General features: G+C 41.3%; 1 protein-coding gene across 1 annotated transcript in view; it reads right to left on the bottom strand.

Annotated features, from left to right (window-relative positions):
- TRHDE (thyrotropin-releasing hormone degrading enzyme) overlaps nucleotides 1-23040 on the bottom strand; it is a 469626-nt gene that overhangs the window by 6458 nt on the left and 440128 nt on the right. The window contains exons 15-16 of the mRNA XM_015417024.1: nucleotides 21804-21911; nucleotides 492-659 (exon numbers count right to left, since the gene is read on the bottom strand). Of these exons, the coding sequence (XP_015272510.1) occupies nucleotides 492-659; nucleotides 21804-21911 (276 nt within the window). The remainder of the gene's footprint in view (nucleotides 1-491; nucleotides 660-21803; nucleotides 21912-23040) is intronic.

Below are 23040 nucleotides of genomic sequence, written 5' to 3'. Positions count from 1 at the left end.
TTGAATAATGGGAGAAGGGAAATAAGTGGTTATTTTTTACCAAATATCTCAACATTATGCTTTTTGATATCTTAAGATGAGCACAAATGATCATAAATTACAATATGGTTATTGAATTCCTTTGTAAAGCTTTCCATTTCTATTTGTGATGGACATGAAGCAAGAAAGATTGAGATATTTTAAAAGTTATATCCTACAGGCATGTGCTATTGTTATTGGTAAAAGGTGGATTTTATCCTTCATTCTAAAGACTTCTTCATGATAATGTTCACTCTAAAATGAAACACGATTCACAATGATTCCTATGGGAATTTGAAATATGTCATTTGAAAGAAGAGGTATGACATAACACAAGCATTTCCACAGCTGATTGTTTCAGTGTGAATGCACTGTTAATACCAATACAATTTACGGAAGAATGCTTGGGGAAAAGTGATACTGGTATACAATAAGTCTAAAAAAGATTGGAAATGTCAATTCAATCAACATACCTGTTTAACAAATTTCTGTCATCACTACATGTTAAGGCTTCTAACAATATTTTCTTCTCTGATACTGCAATTGTAGAGTGGAATTTCATCCAGATGAACTCCCATACGTCTTCATCCATCAATGAAACTCCTGTGCAGTAGACGATGTCTCTTACATTTAATGGTATTCTTTTTTTTAAAAAAAGGTAATATTATGTTAATAGGATTTTATAATAGGATATTTGCAGTAATATTATATTAATAGGATTTTCAACAAGAGGCACATGCAAATTAAAATTACACATATTTTGGTTAAAAAAATGGACAGCCAATGCAAACTGAGTTATGTGAGCCCAATTCTTAAGCTTGGCCATTTTTCTTTATGCTTGCTGCAGAAATAAATTAGATCTGATTTTGACGTTATGGCAAGGGGTGGGGGAAGCTACCATCATTATCTCACATGTGAAGTAAAGCTGGGCTGATTATTGAGTTAATACTTGCAGTTATACACTTTTAAACAATCTAGTAATAGTGTCCACTGCCTACTCTTATCTCTGTATTACATATGGAGATTTTTTTTTGGTCCCCCGAAGGGGATTTTTTAAATTGAATCTTCTAGTAAACTCCAAAGGAAAAAAGGGAAGGATATCTATAAACTATAGGAGAAAGGAAAGAAAACCACTAAAATCCCAACTGGTGAAAGCCAATATAAGGCTTATAACAAGATTAATATGAGTTAGTAATTAGCTTAAAATACCATTTCATGTGAGATATATAAACATGCTTATCTTATCAAAGTTAAAATGTCTGTTCAAGAACAATTGCAAAAAGATTGTTAGTATCTGTTAGAGTGAAATTCAAAGTGCTTCGGCATCACTTCTTCCCTCTTCTGTTTCTCAAGTGATAGTCTCTTTTGAGGGTGGCCACCCCCAATTGTGAATCTGAATCTTCCTCAGGGTTCGAGGAATCTTGATCGCTCCCACTTCCATCCACTCCGTCATCCTCTTCCTTGCCGTCCTCTCCTGTAGAGCCAAGATGCTGCTTCAGAAACTCCCGTGCTTTAAAGTCCGTGTCAATTCTTATTTTCTTCTCGTTCATTGTAAACAAGATGCCTTCAGGCACCAGCCATCTGTACTGGATGTTGTTTGTTTGCAAAAACCTTACTAAGTCTTTGAAGTTTTTCCTTTTCTTCCTGATCTCAAATGGAATATCTTTTAAAACTCCTATTTCCTTGCCATTGATTTTTAGGGGCGTTCCAGATGTTGCTTTTAGGATTAAATCCCTCACATGTCTTTTGGAGAATCTGACCACTATCTCCCCTGGCAGATTTTTCTTCTTTATATATTCTGGATATGATCTGTAGACCACGTCCATTTTGCTTAGAATATATTCTGCTTTCAAATCTGCTATCAGGGCCAAAGCATCACTCAACATTTGCTTCAGATTTTCCCCATCCGATTCTGGTAGCTCTTGAAATTTTAGGACATATGAAGATATTGATATGCATCATTTCCCTAATATTATATTAAAATATGTTTTATTTTGGTACCATATAAATCTGTGTAATCTGGAACATGTAATGAGGCGAGGAGATCCACAGTTCCAACTGGGGACTAATGTGAGGCTGCTATGGGCCCCTTCAATGATCTATTTCCTGTGCTACAGATGATTTTTGACATTTCCAGGAGAATCCAAACCTAGGTGTGCTGACAGATAAAGCAAGTCTCAGCTCATCATGAATACTACTCTGCTTGCAGTGGCCAGAGAATGTCCAAGAGGCATACGTGATTCTGCTTTCAAAAGGAATTGAGACAAGGCCAGTTTTCCAGCTACCCACTCTAAGCAGTACAGGAGAGAATCTGGTGAGAGTAGGCAGAGTAAAGTTGCCCAGATGCCTTTTTTGACCCTCTGAGACCACATGGGAACAGGTATGAAACAATAGGAGATCAAGGGAAGACTCCTGCTATTCACAAATATAACATAAAATAATAATCCTCTGAATATGAGATGGCTCACTCACTCATACACACACAATCATCCTATCTCCAATACTATCTCTGTGCAGTTGCATCTTCTGTTTAAAGTGATGGTCTTTATTTGAACAGTGAGGGATGTCTGAGTCATTTGTGGCTTTAGCTGAGGAAAAAACTTTGAATACAGATAGCTCTGATCATGTGTCAATCAATAACCTACACCCTTGTCTGTTTTCAGTCATGAATGCTTTTAATAGCAGATCCATATACCCACATCTACTTCATCCAAACAAAATCCACCCAACAAAATGTGCTAAATGGAATTTTGTTCCAGTATTAGGAAATAAGTAATCAAATCATGTAACTAAAAACATTTTAAAGAATTCTTAGAAAATATGTGAGTTAGGATTATGAATACAGAATTTTTTTTTGCGTAAAAAGGACATTGATCATGAAAAAGTAAATATTTCCATTGTTATTTTGTTTTTAACACAGATTCCACCGTGAACTTTCTAACAGTTGTCATTTACTTGGAAGCAAACATGTTCTTTTTACCAGTTAAAATGGACCATAGCTTTCTAAACTTAAAAAAAAAATCCCAAAGGTCTACATTTTAAAGTTTAATAGCTTCTTGAAAACACTAGTTACGAAACTCTAATGCCCCATTTTCAGTTTTATTGCAAGAGCAGGCAATATTGGCACACTATATACGCCAGTTTGGTGTAGTGGTTAAATGCGCAGACTGTAACCTGGGAGAACCAGGTTTGATTCCCCACTCCTCCAATTGCAGCTGCTGGATGAACTTGGGCAAGCCATAGTTCTGTCAGAGCAGTCCTTGAAAGGGCAGTTCTGGAAAGAGCCCCACCAACCTCACAGGGTGTCTGTTGTGGGGAGGGGAAGGGAAAGGAGTTTGTAAGCTGCTCTGAGACTCCGAGTGAAGAACGGGGTATAAATCCAATCTTCTTCTTCGTTATTTAAATACCTGTTATTTCTAACAGGGCTATCAAAGCTATGATAAATACTGCAGAAAGTATATAAGCATTAACTTTTGAAAGCGTCTTTTTAAATGAATTATTTTAATACTGTTGTGATTTTTTAACCTTATTTATCTTAAGAGACATGGTGAGGATAAAATATGTGGCTAACATAGATGGTGATAAAAATTAAACTCTTTTGGAAAACATTAAAAATTAAAAGAAAAATAATTAAAGTCATGCTGTGCCTTTACAGAGAAATCTATTTTCCAATGATTAATAATAAAGCTTTACAAAGAGTTAAGAACAATCTTTTAAGTTATAATTAATTGGTACATGCTTGTTCGTGTTTAAACTAAGTTCTAACAAATGGCAATACATTTATTAAATGGACCCTTAATTATTTATCTTCCAGGCAAATGGTGTTCTAATTTCTTCAAGTGTAATTGGATGCCGTTTAGGCAGTTCTTTGATTTACTGACATGTTCCAAATCATTTAGGGAAACTTTTAAGAAAGAAAATTAATCAGAAGTCCTGGATTAATTCTGAGAATTTAGCTAAAGTTTATTTTATGTGATGGCACTAATTACAGAATTTTTTAAATATAGAACTCCCATAAGAATACAAATGTTTTGAACTTCTGAACATATGTTATAATTGCCATTTTACACACTATTAATGCTGCCTATTGGGTACTACTATTTCCTAATGAATCAGTTCAGGATGTAGCACTTTACCATACTAATCTGCATTCTTGCAGTACAGCATCCATGAATAATGCTCTTCTAATCTCTTTTGTAAAAAGTCAAGGAAGGAAGATCAATAACTTTTGTCCAACTTAGTCCGTCATCCAATCCTCCCTAGGGTTGTGTCCAGAGATAGCTTTGGGCTGAGAGATGCCTTCCCTGCTTGTGCTTATGAAGCCTTACCTTGGTGTGTCCTCTCTGGTGTCCGGGGGGGGGGGGAAGAGGTTGAAATAGCCAAGAGCAACTTCACCCAAAATGGCCCACAGCAAGGCCAGGACTGGGGGAACAGGCCCAGCCTGATAGAGGTGTGGATGATGCCACCAAGGCAGGCTTCAGGATGGGATAGTCCTGGAAGCAATGGGAGAGTGGACTCACTGCAAGATAGGAAGGGACCAGAGACCCAGTAACCCTATGGCTATTCTGCCTGGTTGTGAGGAGGCAGGAGTCAGAGAATGGCAGGGCAAGGACAGGGGTAGGCAAGGGGAAGAGGTAGTTAAGGTCACTGGCCTCAGACCAGAGAATGACCAAGGCACCAGCTGGACAGAACCTTGCACAGGACTGGGTGCCAGTGGAGGAGGGGTGGAGACAGTGGAGGTTAAAAGGGAGACTCCCAATGATAGCTTGAGAGGAGATGTAGGCTATGAGAGAAAAGAGAAACAAGGTGAATCAACCCCCTCTGTTTCCAATTCTGAGGCCTAGGGAGGACACAGGGCTTGTGGCAAGATGATGGACAGATGGTAGGGTGAGACATGGCAGGAGGAACACCACAGGTTGTTAAGTACTTATGGATCTGCTCTACAAGGATTTGAGCTCATTGTCTCTTGGACTTCTCCTTCAGTGTCCCTATTAACTGTTATTCTTTTTTTTTGTTCTGAGCTGGAAATTCTCTGTATTTTACAAAAAGAGACTCAAACCACCAAGGAGCACCAAGGAGCACCTCAATATGTTAGCTGATGAATAAGGATGGAATGGTAAAGTGTATAAAAGACTGCCATCATCAGCACCACCAGCTGCAAGTGTTGCCCACAGCCAGATAAGCTGGGTTGGTGGTGTTCTAAATGATGACTCAGAAATTAGCTTAGAAAAAGTACAGTTGCTGAGTTTTTCTGGCATATATTTCAGTTTTGAGCACAATTCCAAAGCAAATTTGGGCAGAGATATTACTCAGTAGGTGACACATTTTATCCAAGACCATGAAAGTCTTCACATTACTTAATATCCCTGGTGATATATGCATGTGGTAAATAGTAGCCCATAATGCTAATGTAGCTTACTGGGTAAGAGAAGAAATGGTGATAATGAGCCATGAAATTGTATGAATTACAGAGGTAATGTGATTGAAGAACTTGGAGGACATAGTTAAAGAAATATATACTGACATATTTGAAAATACTTATGTTAGGAAAAAATGTTCATATACCCTAACCTACCCATCCACTCTAATCTTCTTTGAAGGCCCTGCTTTGAGTGACCCCACCATCTGACATTAGACAGGTGCCAAAACTCTGGAACTTTCCCTCTATTGTTGTCTTCTGCCTGAGGGTGAAGACTTTTTGTTTGGCATTCCCACACTGTTTCTGGCCCTCTTCCCTGGGTATGGTATTATATGTGTTTGAATAATTTATATACACTTTAAACATTGTTTTAATGTCTTCATATTTTAATGTTGAAATATTTTAATGCTTTGATGTTTGTTGCCATGGGGAGCCTATTTGAGTAGAAGGAAAACATAGAAACCTTCTCAATAAATAAATTTGCTTCTAGTACAGTGGATAAAGAAATTTTAAAATATATGAGAATCTCACACAGGAGAGTACATATTATTAAATTTACTTTGGGGGTACAAATTATGAGGAAACTGTTTCTACCCCAGTCTGTGACCATAAGCAGAACTGACATAGTGCCTTGATGTCTGTTCAACAATGATGCTACCAAAATAGCTTCTGACATGGACCTCACCAACGTTTAGCTGATTTCATGACAACCTTCATGTTTGTCCTCTTTAGATGCATGATTAATAACCTGCCTTCTTAACTGAGAGTACTTGTTACCATGCCCAACCTCTAATGCAGAAGTCCCCAACATTTTTTAAGCCTGTGAGCATCTCTTGAATTTTGAAACAGTGTGGTGGGGACAGCCACAAAATGACTCTTGCATGAGAAGGAGCCAACCACAAAATGTCAGGAAGTCAGACAGGGTTGCTAGGCCAAGACTGGAACCAGCTGGAGGGCTGGGTGCAGGGACAGGGGGTGGGAGGGTACACTACCATAGAGTTTCTGGTGATTAATGGAGCTACCCTTTGTCACTTCCAGGTTGTACATGGTAGTGATGTAGCAATGTCAGTGACATTGCTTTTGAAGATTTTTTCCCTAGTCACCACTTTTTTAACAAGCCTAGAGTGAGGTCTTGCATAACCTTAATAGTAACTCTTTCAACATTTATTATTTATTTATTTCTTCCATTTGTATCCCGCCCGCCCTGCGAACAGGCTCAGGGCGGCTAACAGTTTAGGCAGAAGCTCTGTTTAACAGGATGCCTTTTAAAATTGTATATTTTAAATTGTATATTGCATTTTTATACTAAAGTATTTGATTTTTTTATGAGTAATTTTTTATACTATGTAAGCCGCCCTGAGCCCTACGGGGGAGGGCGGGGTATAAATTTAACAAATAAATAAATAAATAAATAAATAAATAAAATGAACATATTGATTTAAAATATTTTCTTGTATACATGCAGCTTACTTACAGTCATATAGTGAAGTTCCTTGTGTTGTGGTGCAGCTACTGGCAAAGCAACACTTTATAGATCTGCATAACCAATGAGATGGCCAGTCAAAAGCCCCACCTGGCCTCTCCTACTTTCTAAGGAACTTGGAGCATGTCAGGAAAGATACCAGTGGGCACCATGGCACCCATGGGCACCACGTTGGGGTCCCTTGCTCTCATGTCACAAAGTCACACGGTGAAATACTGTTTGTGTGTGCAGCATGGCCAGGTGCCTATTTGTGCACATGTGCATTAATGCTTAGACAAAGGATTCCATCTGCTGGCACACCTATGCTATATTAAAGATGTAAAACTAATTCCATTGCTTCTGATGGCTTTTGATGACCAGTAGCTCAATATATTTATTTTATGACTATGATGATTATTCTGTATAACAGAGAATTAGACAGTAATCTACGCCCCTATCTTGTCTTAGCCTTCTGTAACCACAGACTCTCCTAGCTGACCTATTTACAGGCCATGGTACAAACATAATCCTCTACTATAACTATAGATAGTACTATTGTAATCAGAGAACCCCATCTCACAGTAAAAATACAACTCCCAAGGACTAAGGGGTTTATGTTCTATGTTTCACAGCCCATCACTCTTTACCATATCTGAATTCTAGATGTAACATCCAGGGGTCATTTCGTAGAAAAAGAGCTAGGGGAACTCATTAGCATAACTCATTAGCATATGCCACACCCCCTGACATCAGGGGCCCGGCGGTGGACCTGCAAGGCCAGCGGGAGTGTGAGGAAGCCCCACCAAGGCCCTCCCTGGCCCCAGGCAGTCAGGGGTGGGGAGAGGCGGGGAGGAAGCAACTTACCCTCCCTCTTCTCCTGCCTCCTCCTGGCTGAATGAGGGCTGGAAGCGGGGCGGCCGGAAGCAGGGGGTGGGGCTTCGTCATGTGCCCCGCCCCCCCTGCACCTCACCCGGGGGAACTGCGTTCCCCCGCGTTCCCCCCCGAAATGACCTCTGGTAACATCCCTTTATCTTTATCCTGGTTGTCTATGTTGGTTACTTTCTGCATGAGATAAAAAGGAAAAATGGAGGCCACCTGCTTGCCACCAGTGTTGCTGCTCAAATCTATGTAATTATGGCTAGCACCTCACCCAGCATTGGTACAGGAAGATAAAGCAGCTGTAAAATAAGAGTTTTGAAAGACCAGCTAAACAAATATATAGTTTTATTCTGTAGCTTTACTCACTGAACTAAGTAACATATTCATCTAAAACTCATCAACTGCTTGAAGAACTGCACAATTTTTAGTCATTGCTTTTAAAACAGATTAAAAACCATCTAATGATTTATTACTACACCATTTTAAAGAATAGTTAAAGCATATCTTCTGATTAAATCTATGGTTTTATTAACTTAAAAGATAACTATAATCTCTAAAATCTATGGTGCTACTGCACAGAAACATAGTTGTTCACTGTTAAATTTTAGAAGCCAAAGGAGCTATCCTTTTCTCTAACTTGATGGCTTGGATGGCAATGAACAGCTTATAAGACATGGCCTTTTAGCTTTTTATGAATACAAATATGATCCAGTGATCTTTGAGATACCATTTATTTTTTGTTTAATTTAACATTTTATCTAGTAGCATTATATGCTGTCTCTTTAGAGATGTGCTCAAGGAAGGTTGGTGAGATCCTGCAATGGATTATAATTAATTGTTACACATGGTACTTCTAGAGATGTCACTATAATAGCTTTTTCTTACAAAAGGATCCTTTAAAAAAGGATTTATGGTGTTTCATGTTTTACATCCCATCTTTGGCCTGTGGCGGTAGAGGGTTCGCACCTGATTGTCTTCAGGAAACAGGGAAAACCTGGGCAGTGGTCACAATTCTGCTCTCTTCTCACCATGTTCAGCAAATGTACAGTACATCTCAGGAGGGCTCTTTTTGTTCATATATGAACAGGGCATACAATGGTCCTTCTGGGACCAGTTTCTATCTGCTCCAATGCAATCTTAAACAGAATTATAGTTTTTTAAGCTCACTGCCTTCAATGGATTTAGAGGAATATAACTCTGTTTAGGATTGCTCTGCTAGTGACTTGCCAAAATACTTATAAGTCCACTGTCACTTTCAGGCTTGAGAGCTACCAGAAGAAGCAGGGCCACATTACACTTAGTGAAAACAACAGCAGTTCCAGAGAGAAGAAAGCTCTCCCTGTATTGCAAGATTGTTAATCAAGGCCTTTCAAGTCATAAATCAGTAGGCTGGTAGCCACAAAGTATCTCACCATGTTTTCATTTCACAAGGGAATATACTATACCCATATTAACATTTCCCCCAAATAGGGGAAATAGCTGCACTGTAATTACAGCAGCATGAATTGGATGCTAACATTCTAACTCAATGAAGTAGTGACTATCACTATCCTTAGTTGCCTATGGCAGAGATTTGTTGGCACAACCATAATATGTTCTCATTATTTTATTGTTATTCTATAGACAATTCTGGAACACGGCATCTTGGTTTTATGTGCTTTCAGCTAGCAACACATCAAAATAATCACAGAAGTATCCTATCAGATTTGGAATGAAACATTTAAACTTCAGTGCATGATTTGGACTATGACTCCTCTAGTCCTTGGGTGTTTGATTAAACTGCTTTAAATAAATATACAAGGTTGGGTTGAAAAAAAAATGCTAACACGTTTCTCAGTCTACTGTGATAAGAACATGCTGTCCCTTAATTTTGATAAATCCAAAATTATTGTTTCGGTCGGAGCTGGAAGCCCTCTAGATGGGCTGTTCGGGGAAACCCTATCGAACAGGTGAAGAGTTTCAAATACCTCGGTATACATTTCCATTACAATGCTAATTGGGCCTCCCACATTAAGGAGGTGGTAAAATCAGTGAATAGCAGTGTACTTACCATCTCCTGCTTTTACTATACAAAAGGAAATCAGTTTATACCTGCTGTTCTTAAGGTATTTATCTAAAAAATATGTGCAAAACTCCTCTATGGTGCCCCTTTCTGGATCGCCGCCTTTAACAATATGGTTGAAAGAGTCCAATCCAAATTTCTTAGAAAAATTTTAGGGCTCCCAACTTGTGTACCTTACGCGGCAATATGCCTTGAGACAAACCAGAGGCGTTTAGTCACCAAAGCTTGGCTCTCAACATTTAAATTTTGGCTGTGACTTCTCTATAGAAGTGGGTCTAATAGTCTCATCGCATATATGCTGCATGAATCCTCCCTATCAGATTGGTTGACATGTATTGAAGGGAAAATTACTCGCATGTGGCTCAACATGGATGATTTGTCCCTTCTTTCAGAGAAGCAGGCTTGTGGCATGATTAAACAAAGACTAATTGATATAGAAATGCAAGAACTTAACAGTCTTGCCACTGGGTACTGTTCCCCAACTTATTGGGGGATCTCTTTTAACGTGCCGCTTGCAGAGTATTTCTCTTGTTTGATTGATCCCCATATTAGAAGGGTCTTCACACTGGCCCATTTTAATGTGCTCCCCTCAGCTGTGCTGAATGGGAGATTTAAAAAAACACTGTTCTCGAATAGGTTATGCCCATGTGGGCTAAAGGAGATTGAAGGAACGGACCATGTACTTATGACTTGTAGACTTTACCAGGATTTACATACCTATGACCTTGATCCTATACTGTGATCCCTTCTAACCAATGTCTCCAAGTAGTCAAAGCCAACTTAATAGCAGCCACCTCTTTGTCCCAAACAGCCCAGTTCCTCTCTGTGCTAGAGGACTTATTTGAAATGTAGGCAAGGGGGTGCAATTTATCATTGGATCCGCTCTGCAAAATAGCCACCCCGTGGCCACACAAAGCATCCACCTGGACAATAAATGGCTTAGTTTTGTCTGGGTGATGGTGTATGGGCTCTGAGGTAAATAAGGCTTTCAGTTTTTCAAAAGCTTGTTGGAACTCTGGGGAACACTCCAATTTACAGCAACCCTTTTTACTCTCCGGAGCTTTCCCTTTAGTTTTCAGGAAATCGGTCATTGGGAGAGTAACCTGGGCAAAGTTCTGGATGAAAGGACGGTAGAAATTCACGAATCTGAGGGAGGATTATAATTGTCTACTTGTGTGTGGGGGTTCCCACCTCACTACATACTGTATTTTCTTGGGATCCATCCCCAGCCTCTCCCTCATAATGCGGTACCCTAGGAAATCCATCTCCTCCTTGTGAAATTCACACTCAGACAAATTAGCATAAAGGTGATTTTCATACAGTGCTTTAAGGTCTTCTCTCACCAACTTTACATGTGACTCCTTGTCTTGTGAATACATTGACACGTCATCAAGATAAACAACCACCTCTTTGAACAAGTGCTTGTGCAACACTTCATCGATCAGGTTCATGGTCTTGATTAATCCAAACAGCATGACCAGTTATTCAAACTGTCCCAGCAGGGTGTTAAAAGCAGTCTTGTACTCATTCCCCTCTCTTAGGCTCACTCTGAAGTAGGCGTCTCACAAATCCAGCTCAGTGAATATTTTTTTCTGAGAAGACTCAGCCAGGAAATCCTTAATGAGAGGGTGGGGGTAAGCATTAGACATGGAAACTGCATTCAAGCCTCTATAGTCTGTGCATAGTCTTAGGTCTCATCCTTCTTTTTCTGGAACAGCACTGGCACAGTGAAGGGGGAGGTAGTGGGTCTAATGAACCCCCGATCCAGATTTTTGTCTATGAACCTCTGCAGTTCCTCCTTCTCCGCTGGGCTCATCATATACAACTTTCCTTTGGGTAACTTATGGCCTGGTAATATTTCAATTGCACAGTCAGTCTTATGGTGAGGAGGTAGCTCATCCCCCTCCCCCTCCTCAAATACCTGAGCCAAATCTCTGTATTCTGGGGGAATGTCATTCAATTCCTCCTTTGCCAAACAGATGTGTTCAGGTACAGGGGAAGGTTCCTCCCCCCATTCTGGGTGCCATAAGTGTTCTTTACATCTGGGGTCTAGGAACGTGAGGGTCCCTGCACTCCACTGCACGTAGGGGTCATGGGCTTGTAGACACAGACTGCCTAGCACTACAGGGAATTGTGCTAATGGGTGCACTATGAATGATCTCAGTTCCCAGTGTTCTGACACCCCCACTTGCAACTGGACTGTGCAATACTGGCATGCTTGCATTGGGGCACCATCCATTTGAGTAAACACTACCGGTTCCTTTAGTTTGTGCACCTTCACCCCCAGCCCTATGACCAAAGCCAGTTAAGTGTGCGGACTCTAATCTGGGAGAACTGGGTTTGATTCCCCACTCCTCCACTTGCACCTGCTGGATGACCTTTAGTTTGTGCACCTTCCGGTTCCTTTTGTGCACCTTCATCCCCAATCCCATGACCAAAGCCAGTTAAGTGTGCGGACTCTAATATGGGAGAACTGGGTTTGATTCCCCACTCCTCCACTTGCACCTGCTGGATGACCTTGGGCAAGCCATAGTTCTGGCACAGCTGTTCTTGAAAAAGAGCAGTTTCTGTCAGAGCTCTCTCAGCCCCACCTACGTCACAGGGTGTCTGTTGTGGAGAGGGGAAGGGAAAGGAGTTTGTAAGCCGCTCTGAGACACCTTTGGGTAGTGAAGGGCGGGGTATAAATCCAATCTCCTCCTCTCCTCCTCCTCCAAGGTGGGATTTATTAGGTCTCTGGTACACCCAGAGTCTATAAGGGCCTGTACTCGGATATGGGTCCCCTCCTCGGGGTTAAGTACGATGAAAGTCATAAAGACAAGGGGAGAAAAGGGACTCACCGATTCTTGCACCGGGGACTTTCGGACCTGTTGGTTGGCGCCCTTCACAACAGGTCCCGGCCTTTTCCCACCCCCTGAGGCCTCTCGGAGTTGCTAGAAGAAATACTCTCCAAGGTGTCGAATTCTGCAGCTTGCAGAGCTTTGGGGGATTTTGACCTCCTCCCCAATGACTTTGGTTTCTTTTCTTTGTAATCCTCATGGTACTCTCTCTCCTCGCTCTGGGGTCTTGTGCACTCTGCTGTAAAATGCCCAGCCTTCCCGCACTGCAGACACAGACCTTTCTACAAGTGATGTTCTCAGTCCAGGCTGCGATCCTCTGCCCCGAGCCATCTTTTGGCTCCCCGTGCCTCAACTAGGTGCTCGGTATTGATAGAGCCTCACCAGGTTGTGCTGATTTTCAGCCTCGCAAGCCACTTGAATCCATCCCCCCAGCGTCAGGGGACTGTCTTGGGCTAAAGCCTTCTCAAGGATAACGATATTCAGCCCAGCCCGGTAAAACTCAATCAACACCTCCTCTGGCCACCCCTGTAGCTTGGTGGCGGCGGCTTTCAACTAATCTGAGTATTCTTGCACCAACTGAATTCGCTAGTGCAACCTGTGGAGGTGGGTGTGGGCTTTCTCCAGTTCAAGCGGGTCTTTGAACTTGTGGTGTAAGGTTTGCATGAAGGCATCCATGCCCCACAGTTCTGGAGAAGCAACATTATAAAGCCCCATGAACAAGTCTGCTGCCCGGTTGTGGAACCTCGACTTTACATAGTCTATGCACTGCTCATCGGAGGCGAAGGTGTGGCCCCACTCCCTGAGCATCTTCCGCACCTGGATGGCGAAGAAAGCCAACTTTCCCGGGCTGCCATCGAAAGTAGCCTCCAGGGTGTCCCGAGGCTGCTCACGTTCAGAGTCACCCCCTCTCCTCATGAATGGGAGTTCTTCCAGCTCTTCCGCCGCAGCCTTCACTGGAGTCTTCAGCTTTGTCTTTAACCATAAGCTCCTTCATCACTTTGGGGAGGTTCTTGATCAGGAATTGCAGCCACTCTTTCAGTTGCTTCACCTCTGCTCGCAGGCCTGATTGGCCCATCACCTCCTGAGTCTTCCTCCCATTCCTCCATTATCTTGCCCAATTCGGGGTCATCGTGGAAGGTGCGGGAGACCCTCTGTCCTTCCTGGTCTGATCGCCCATGGGCCCCACAGAAACTGGGTGTGCTTGCCAACCATGGTGGGTCTTCCCAGCAATCAGGGCTGTTCTGACATTTGGGGGATTTGAAGAGGACGTGCTTCTTTGGCTTGGCACCCGTAGTCTTATCGTCACCCTTCTTGTCAGGATCAAGCACAGGATTCTTGGGTTCAGACCCGGTGCTCGTGCTTGCCTCGCAGTCTTCATCTTTGTTCCCCATGCCGTATAGGTTTGGGGCCTTGGGTGAACAGTAATTCAGGAGTTCTGACACTTTGTCAGGTCTCCCAGTTAAGACACTCCCCACAACACACTTAAGCAGTGGTAGTTTATTGAGATATGCTTACTTCAGGAAACAGGCTCTGTGTCAAAACTAACAAAAGGCATGAAAAAGCCTCTATTATAGATAATACAAAATACATCCCACATGTCATGCATATGTCATCATCCAGCCCCTACAGTCACTATAGCAACCCTGACAGATATACGGTGCCTTATCTACATCCTAGCCTGGCAAAACAGCCTCCAAGGCCAGCTCCCTTGGAAACAAGCATTGGGGCACAGCTTAAAGAAAAATTATAGCTTCTAAAAGCATCCACTCTAAACACCCATGCACTCCCCTCAGGAATTCCCTCACCCCATAACTATGGCAAGCAGTGAAGTGAAATGAGGTGAAACAAAACCAAAGCTTGACACCCAACCTGTGATTTTAATTTTTAAATGTATTTTATCTATACTGTAAGCTGCCTTGAGTTCTTTATTTAATAAAGAGCTGCATTTCCATTTAAAGGCTCCACCTTTTTGCTACATCTCTTACTTTGGTTGTTCTAAGCTAGCTCAGGGAAGATCTATCGTATTTTGCAATTCTGCTTTTTAGGGATGGCACACTCACCCACAGTCCCTCCTCTTTATCACACTCTGAAAAGCATGACTAAATCAGGTATTGTATGGACACAGTGGTCAGGCTTCAAACATTACAATTACAGGAAAATGTAATAAGCAAATAAAAGTGCACTCAGTCTGTACAAGCAAGAGACTGAGCAAGTTTACGTAGAGAAAGTGAAAACATGCAGTCTTCTAGCTCCACACATACCTTAATGATGTTGTTGCTAGGACTGGCTGTTAGCTCTTACGTTTACAGCAATTTAAAAGCCTGTCATTACCTCTCAGTTTAGGGACGTCTCTCCACTGTCTCTTAACACAAGGTCAAGATGACACATGGTCAAGACACATGGCTGTTGCTTATCTGAGGAAGCAAAGAATAAAGCAAAGAAGCCCTCCTTCATGTGTCCTGTGAATTTATATTCTCCCCTTAGAGTGCCTTCTCCTCTGCAGTCAGTCCTGATCTTCCTACCCAGAAAGGCAGAAAATACAATCTAGCCTTTTGGTTTTTCCAGTCTATGTTCTTTAAGTGTGACATTCTAGCTAAAATATTAGATGGTAAACCTTCTGTCCCACTCTGGCCAAGCCCATCAGCATTACTAACCGTGTAACTCCTATTAACAGAGAAGAATTCTAAGTTGAAGGGCATTTCTATACATGGTGTAGTAGTTAGAGTGCCAAAAAAAGATCTTGGAGACCCGGGTTCAAATACCTACTCTTGTCTTGGAAGATTGATGGGTGACCTTGGTTCAGTCACACACTCTCAGCCTAAACTACATCATAGGGTTGTTGTGAGAATAAAATGGAGGAGAGGATTAGCCTCGATATTAGCTAATAGATTAAAAATAATTATGAATAATTGAACAGGATCAAACCAGAAAGGATTTCAGGTGGAGTGGCAAATGTCCAGCAATATTTAGAAATCAATGAATTTGGTTATGCAGAACAGCACAAAGTACCAGCATCCTTTCTGTTTGTGGGTCTGAAAAAGCACTTGATAGGGTTAATTGGGATTTTTTTTGAGAGAGAGATATGTTGAAAGCTTTGTGTTTTGGTGCAGGGATCTGTTCCAGGGGCACAGGTTTGTTTTCATTATTTTCTTTCTCTACAATTCCAGTTATATCATGGGGTGCAGTAGGATTGTCCTTTGTCACCCATTGTTTGATTTGTATATAGTCAATTTAAGTCAGTGATACCGGTATTGGCAGTTAAGGTGAGAGAAGAACTTATCTCAGGGCTTGTGATAGGCGAAAGGATGAGGAAATGGTTACTTTATGCAGATGACGTGATGTTCACAGTCAAAAATCCAGTGATCTCACTTAGTTGTTTATTAGTAGAGTGTAGGTTTGGTTCAATTTCCGGTTATAAAACCAATATTGAAAAATTAGTATTATTGGTGACTAATACATCATTGTATTTCGGCATGTGTGGGTTTGGGATGGAGGACTGATGAGAGTGTCTGATGAGAGTGTCTTTTTCCAGGAAGACAGAAGCTTTGTTAGAGCAAAATCTGAAGCTGTTAATTCAGAAGGTGGAACTTACTTTGAAAAAATTGTGTCGGTTTAGATTATCCTAGTTAGGGTGCCATCAAGATGAAGATCTTACTGAGATTCTTATTTATTTATTTATGGCTCTTTTTTTGCACGTATCATAAGAGTCGTTGGGGAGAATTCAGTTAGAACTGGATTAATTTATTTGGTATGATAAGAAGGCGAGAGTCCCAAAAGATATTATGTTTGCTTCAGTAGGGTCCCAGTCACACGGGGGGAAGCGTGGCTGTTGGCCCCAGAGCAAAGTAACGCACAGCAGCCTGATCACACGTCCTGTCGAGGTCCCGTGGTTGGGCCATTAGGTGCCGATCACATGGCTATCCTGCAGCACGGCAAAGAAGCAGTGCGGCGCGATCACACCAGCAATCACTAGACGCTGCTTCCGTGGCAAACTGGAATTTTTTCCCCCACCGAAAGTTGTGCATGCGCATGATTGTTTGTGCACATCCTGTGGAGGCTTAAAAAAACACCAACAATCCGGTTTGCGACGGGACATGGATGGGCGCCGGATGCCACAGGATTCAAGCGGAAACATGATCAGATGCCTGCCCTTGCCCCGCGTTTTCTGGAAACTAGTACCTCATATGTGGTCATTTTTTACTCCACATCTTCAGCGAGAAGCCATGGGTTAGCCACAGGTGTGCTACACCTCCCAGATGTTCCAGTGTGATTGCGCCTGGAAAATCCGTGGGACGATTGTGCCTTCAGTGCAGCAAATGCTCCATGTGAACGGGGCCTAGATAAGGTGGCTTGTTAATACCTAGTATAACAATGTACTATCCTTACTGGCAGCAGAAGGTAGCTCATTTTGGAAGAGTAGTAGTTCGACTTGGCAAGTGGAACAGGAAGGATTTGGCAGGAAAGGAGACAAAGGGTCATTTGTTCGAATCCAATTAGGGACGTGTTAGTCAAGAACCAAGATAAGAATTGAGATAGAAGCTAGGACTCAAGAATTCCCCTTTAAAATCTTGGATATATACTAAAGAGTTTCAGGATGCATGAAGATTTAAAAAACAACACTATAAGCCTTTCCTTGCAGAGAAGGTACTGTTCCCCTTAATTTTAAATATATATATATTACATTTATACCCTACCCCTCATCCAAGGAGGTCAGGATGTCATAATTGTTCTCTATTTTTGTTTTAACAACAACCCTGTGAACAAAGATAGGCAGAGAGAGAGAGAGAGAGAGAGAGAGAGAGAGAGAGAGAGAGAGGGACGAGAGGCGATAGAGAGTTGTAATGATTTGAGAGAGAGAGTTGCACCCAGCTCTATCTGATGTTGGATGGTCGGTTCGGATGACCTTTATCAGGCATTGCAGGCTGTGGCTGGGGGGCTCAGACTGAGCCGGTTGAAACTAAACCCAGCAAAGACGGAGGTTCTGGGCCTGAGTCCGGTTGGTTGCCAGTGTCAGAGGTTAGGAGTTTGGGTGTGCTCCTGGACTCCTCTTTAACGATGGAGGCCCAGGTGGCAGCAACTCCCAAGTCGGCTTTTTACCATCTTCGGCTGGCTCGGCAGTTGGTCCCCTTCCTTGACCACGATGACCTGTCCACTGTGATCCATGCGACGGTCACCTCGAGGTTAGACTACTGTAATGCTCTCTACTTGGGGCTGCCTTTGTCGCAAGTCCGGAAGCTGCAGCTAGTGCAGAATGCTGCAGCCAGGCTGTTAATAGGTCTCTCTAGGAGGGATCACATCCAGCCTGTGCTGAAAGCACTGCACTGACTTCCAATAGCGTACCGGATTAGCTTCAAAGTGCTGGTTCTTACCTATAAAGCCCTATAAGGCCAGGGTCCAGCTTACCTAAGGGACCGCCTTTCCCCCTATATTCCCCCAAGAGCACTACAGTCAGGGAGTCAACACCTCCTGGTTATTCCAGGCCCCAGGGACATCAAATTTGCTGCTACTAGGGCCAAGGCTTTCTCGGTGGCAGCTCCTACCTGGTGGAATGAGCTCCCGGAGGAGATCCGGGCCCTGCGGGACCTTTCGCAGTTCCGCAGGGCCTGTAAGACGGAGCTCTTCCACCAGGTTTTTGAGTAGGAGCCGCCACCACCACTATTCCACCTTCATTATTACTACATCATCGCACCCCCCACCACCACCCATGTGGGTACCATCAGGGTGCGAGATGACCCAGGATTGAGAAGGGATGACAGTGCTACTGGAACATACATTGATTTGGGATTAACTCCATCTTGGGATAAATGATTGACGTGATATCTAGAGCACCAATATTTTATTTGATTGTATTATATTGTTTTATCCTGTTTTTATTTGTTTTAATGTTGGCATTCATGCCATCTTGTTACCCGCCCTGAGCCTTCGGGGAGAGCGGGATATAAATCTAATAAATAAAAATAAAATAGATAAAATGTCTGCCCAGGATCAACCAGTGAGCTTCATAGTTAAATTGGGATTTTGAATATTAGTCCAACACAGTAGACCACATGGGTCTTCATTTAAAAAAATTTTAACCTACATTCTCATACCTTTTTGCAAATTGAATATATTGTTGTATGTAGGTTACAAGAAATGAACTTAAGAGAATTCTATGGAAATTAGGTGAATGGGAAAGCTCTTTTTTTTTTTTGCGAACACAATATTGATTTTTTTTTTTGTCCTTCATCAAGTAACATCTAGTTCTTTGGATTACCTACAGTGAATTTGAATCTAACATTAGTTGCAGTGTGATATGTCTTCATTCTGGTGTCTCGTTGTTTGTTCAATGTTGTTATTTCAACTGGGTTCAGTTCTCTCTTATCTACATCCCCATGTTGCCATTAACAAGGTGCTTAATCGAATTCAAAGTAAATGTAAATTTACTTTTTTACAAATGTTTCCTTTATCCAGATTTGCTATAAGAATGAAATAGAAGGAGAGAACCATGTATGCTGTCTCGGAGTAAGGGCAAGATAAAAATGTAATCGATAACACCACAGCTTAAAAAAGAAAAAGAAATCCACTCCTTTTCCACATAGAGGGACAGTCTTATCTACAAACAGGTTACAAAGACCTGTGCTCTCTAAACCAAACAACTAACTGAAGATCACACAGAAGAAGAGGAAGAGACTGGATTTATATTCCGCCCTTCACTTGGAGTCTCAGAGCAGTTTACAAACTCCTTTCCCTTACCCTCCCCACAACAGATAACCTGTGAGGTAGGTGGGGCTGAAAGAGCTCTTTCCAGAACTGTCCTTGAGAGAAAAGGCTCTGACAGAACTATGACTTGCCTAAGGACATCCAGCAGCTGTAAGTGGAGGAGTGGGGAATCAAACCCGTTTCTCCCAGATTAGAGTCCGTGCACTTAAAAAAAATCAGTATCGTGTTTGCACATATTAATTATGCCAATATAACAGATATTTTGGGAAGTAGTCAGTCATCCAGTTAAAGCTCTGCTCACCCACATTATGTTCCTCAAACTGCTTCTGATGGTCTACATTCTCCCTTTTCATACTATAGAAACTTGTGGGAGAAAGTAAAACCTGGCATTCAAAGCCTCTGCTGTGTGTGCCAGGGAAAGTTTCTACATAGAAGTGGGTGTCAACATGGCAGGCAGTGCAAGTGTTGCTTCAGCCTTAAAGGAGAAGTACATTGCAGTGAACATCTTTGCTTGAATGATTCAGGTATTACAGTAGATGTCCTACAACTCAGCATTTTATTTTAGTATTGTAGTTGGGGAGCTTACAAGATATTCTTTCCCACGGTTCTTTCTTTTAGCTTTATAGCTCAGAATACAAATGTAGTCAATTTATCTCTAGAAGAAACTCTGCAAGGAATAATATATTTTAAAACAAGTTTTGCTTTCAAAACTGATGCATTGCGAAGGTTAAAGAGGTTAACAAGGCTGATTCTCAGGCTCAGGCAGACTGTGTGGTAATTCTTTTAATTTTTTTAGGCTGAGCCACTATGCTGTCATAAGTAAGGAGTGTGAGTAATGTACTTCTTCACACATGAAAGGGCTGCAGCAAACATCTTCATTTTCTGAAAGCAATAGCTTCTACAGCACAGGTCTAGAGATTAATTTCAGCAATTGCATTTTAATTCACAATACATATTTAAATGGATGCATATATTTATTTTAAATAAAATTTGGTAGTTTTCATTTAGTGATCTAGGTTTCAAAGATTTCCAGTGGTTTCAACACAATGATACCACCACAGATTTATACTCAGGCTTTCAGGCAAAATCTGCAATTAATGCTGTCACTACTCTGATGTGCAAAAAAAGAAGCAGAAGCAATTATAAAGTACTTTCATACTATTTTCCTTTTTCTTATTTTAATTTGCTGACGCAATACTCTTCTGTTAGGAACATCGATGCCTCTTTCATTCAACACTGGTCTAGCTATTTTGATACATGTGCGTTTAGTAAGAGAAATGTTCTACATAGTAGGGAATGTTTAACCCTTTCAGAGTTAAACACTCCACTAACTCTAAAAGATCAACCATGGATGGATTATTCCCTAACATATATGTAATTAACACTACTTTATTCTCCATATCCAGAAGTCATAAAATAATCTATATACAATAAATACATAAACAAGTAAACTGCACAGAGCATGACACATGTTCATTAATTCTGAACCTACTATAATTTACCAGAAACATGCAAAAGAAAACTACTGGTATATATTTTCCTTCTCCAGTCTCAGTATTTTTCATTTCCATTTTTAATAGAAGTATATAAGCAAAACTACAGGAAGATATCATGTGAAAAGATCTACTTAAAGGTCACTCAATCAAACTTTTTTACATGTAATGAAGCATTTAAATGTTTCCTTTTGGCCATCCAAAGATGTATCTTTACCTTAGCTTACACCTCTTGAAGAGTGAGAACTATGGAAACTCCATGTAATCACAACAATCTCATGGCAGATAGCCATGTTAGTCTATCATAGCAAAACAAAATTCAAGTCTAGTAGCAGCTTGAGTTAAAAAACACTAAGATTTTCCAGAGCATATGCTTTTTTGAGTCAAAGCTCAAAAAACTTACAAAAACTTATACCCTGGAAATTTTTGTTGGTACTTAAAGGTGTTATTCGGCTCAAATTCTGTTTAACCATCTCAAGGACTCTACAATCATCTCTGTGATGTAGTCATTCATAGTAATATTTGTGTCTTTAAAGACAAAATGGTGAAGGTCCAATCTAAAGTTGCTGGAAAGAAAACTTCTAGACAATGATGGGAAGTAGGGTTTGTATACACAGGCCTGGATACTATGGTGTCATTCAGCAGCTCCTCAGATGGAACATAATTTCTGTTTGCGAGGAGGGTATGGTAGGCTGGTTTTCTCCTTTTGCAGCAGACTCCCAGTTTGTCCCGTTCACTGTTCAAGTCCACTGACCCAAAAAGCATGATTTTTTGTGGGTGAGGGTGGGGTACAGACAGCTGCATTGCACATTTCACTCTTTCTCTTCAGCTTCATGCTTGTAAAACCCAATATCTACCTTTCTTCCACAGAATTCCCAAGTCACAAGGTAACAGCTATTCTATTATTATTATTATTATTTAAAAAACCTTTTACCTGTTTCTGTTGCTGGAAATCCAATCTGAGATTAATGTTGCAGCCTGCTGGTGGCAGTGCTTATTGCCAAAGCTGCAAGCCAGCATAATGACTTCACGGCGTAACTCCCTGGTTATTCCAAAACACAAATAAAAAAAGAATTAAAGGCATGTTAATAAATAGATGTGCTCAAATGCCATGTGAAAATCTATTTACTAATAGTGAACTCAGCCAAATCTTTGGGTACTTAAATCCAGTGACTGGAGCCATGAACAGGCAAGAGAGATCTTTCTACAAACCTAAAAAGGGCCTCCGGTTTGTGGTGAAATGTGAAATCTAAAAAACAAACAAACATTGGGTGGTTTTAAAAAATCTGAAAATAATAAAAGGAGTGCCTGTAACTTTAACTGTAAATGTTTTGGCCTTTGAGGGAGGACTTATTGGGGCCAGATCCAAGTAGGGTCTAGAAGGCCTCGGTTCAAATTCCCACTGGGTGATTTTGGATCAGTCACATACTTTCAGCCTAAGCTACCTCACTGGGTTGTAGTGACGAGAAAAAAGGAGAATAATACTATAAGCTGCTTTATTCCACACTGTGGAGAAAGGTGGGGTAAAAATGAAGTAAATAAATGATAAATATAGCTGAAGATAGGCAGCAGATAAAAGGAAGGTTGGTGAATGGCTGAGAAGGAGAGAATGAGGCAGTGAAAGGGGAGAGGAGATGGGGGTTGACAGAAGAGGGGAAAGAAGAAATGGTGTGGGGAAAGTGAGGTACCTCCCCATAAATCCTTGAGGGTTCCCTACCATGCAAGGGGGCCTGGCCCAGTGACCGGCACAAAACTGGGCTACAGTTTTCCTTTTTTTGGGTATACATATTTATTGAGTTTTAAAATAAATAGGAATAAAAAGGGGGAAGGAGAAAAGGGGGGGGGAAGCAAAAATGTCTTCTGCATGCAAACCTTCTCTACTTATCACTTCCCATTACAATAAAACAGACTGTTAGATTATAAAAAGTTTGTAGTTCATTTTGTAGTATTAAAAAGTTCATTTCTTTGTATTTCTTTCTTGTCCAATCATAAAAAGGTTACCAACTCCAGGTTAGGAAATACCTGGCAATTGGGGGGGTGCCTATGGACCATGTGGTTTGAGTAGGGGAGGTACCTCAGAAGGACATAAGGCCATAGACTCCACCCTCAAAATCACCCATTTCCTCCATGGTAACTAGGGTTGCCAACCTCTCGGTGAGGGCTGGAGATCA

This window comes from Gekko japonicus, unplaced genomic scaffold, assembly GCF_001447785.1.
Source record: "Gekko japonicus isolate JY-2015 unplaced genomic scaffold, Gekko_japonicus_V1.1 scaffold548, whole genome shotgun sequence".
NCBI lineage: Eukaryota > Metazoa > Chordata > Lepidosauria > Squamata > Gekkonidae > Gekko > Gekko japonicus.
The sequence above is the reverse complement of the archived record's forward strand: the minus strand, read 5'-3'. Positions and strand labels throughout refer to the sequence as shown.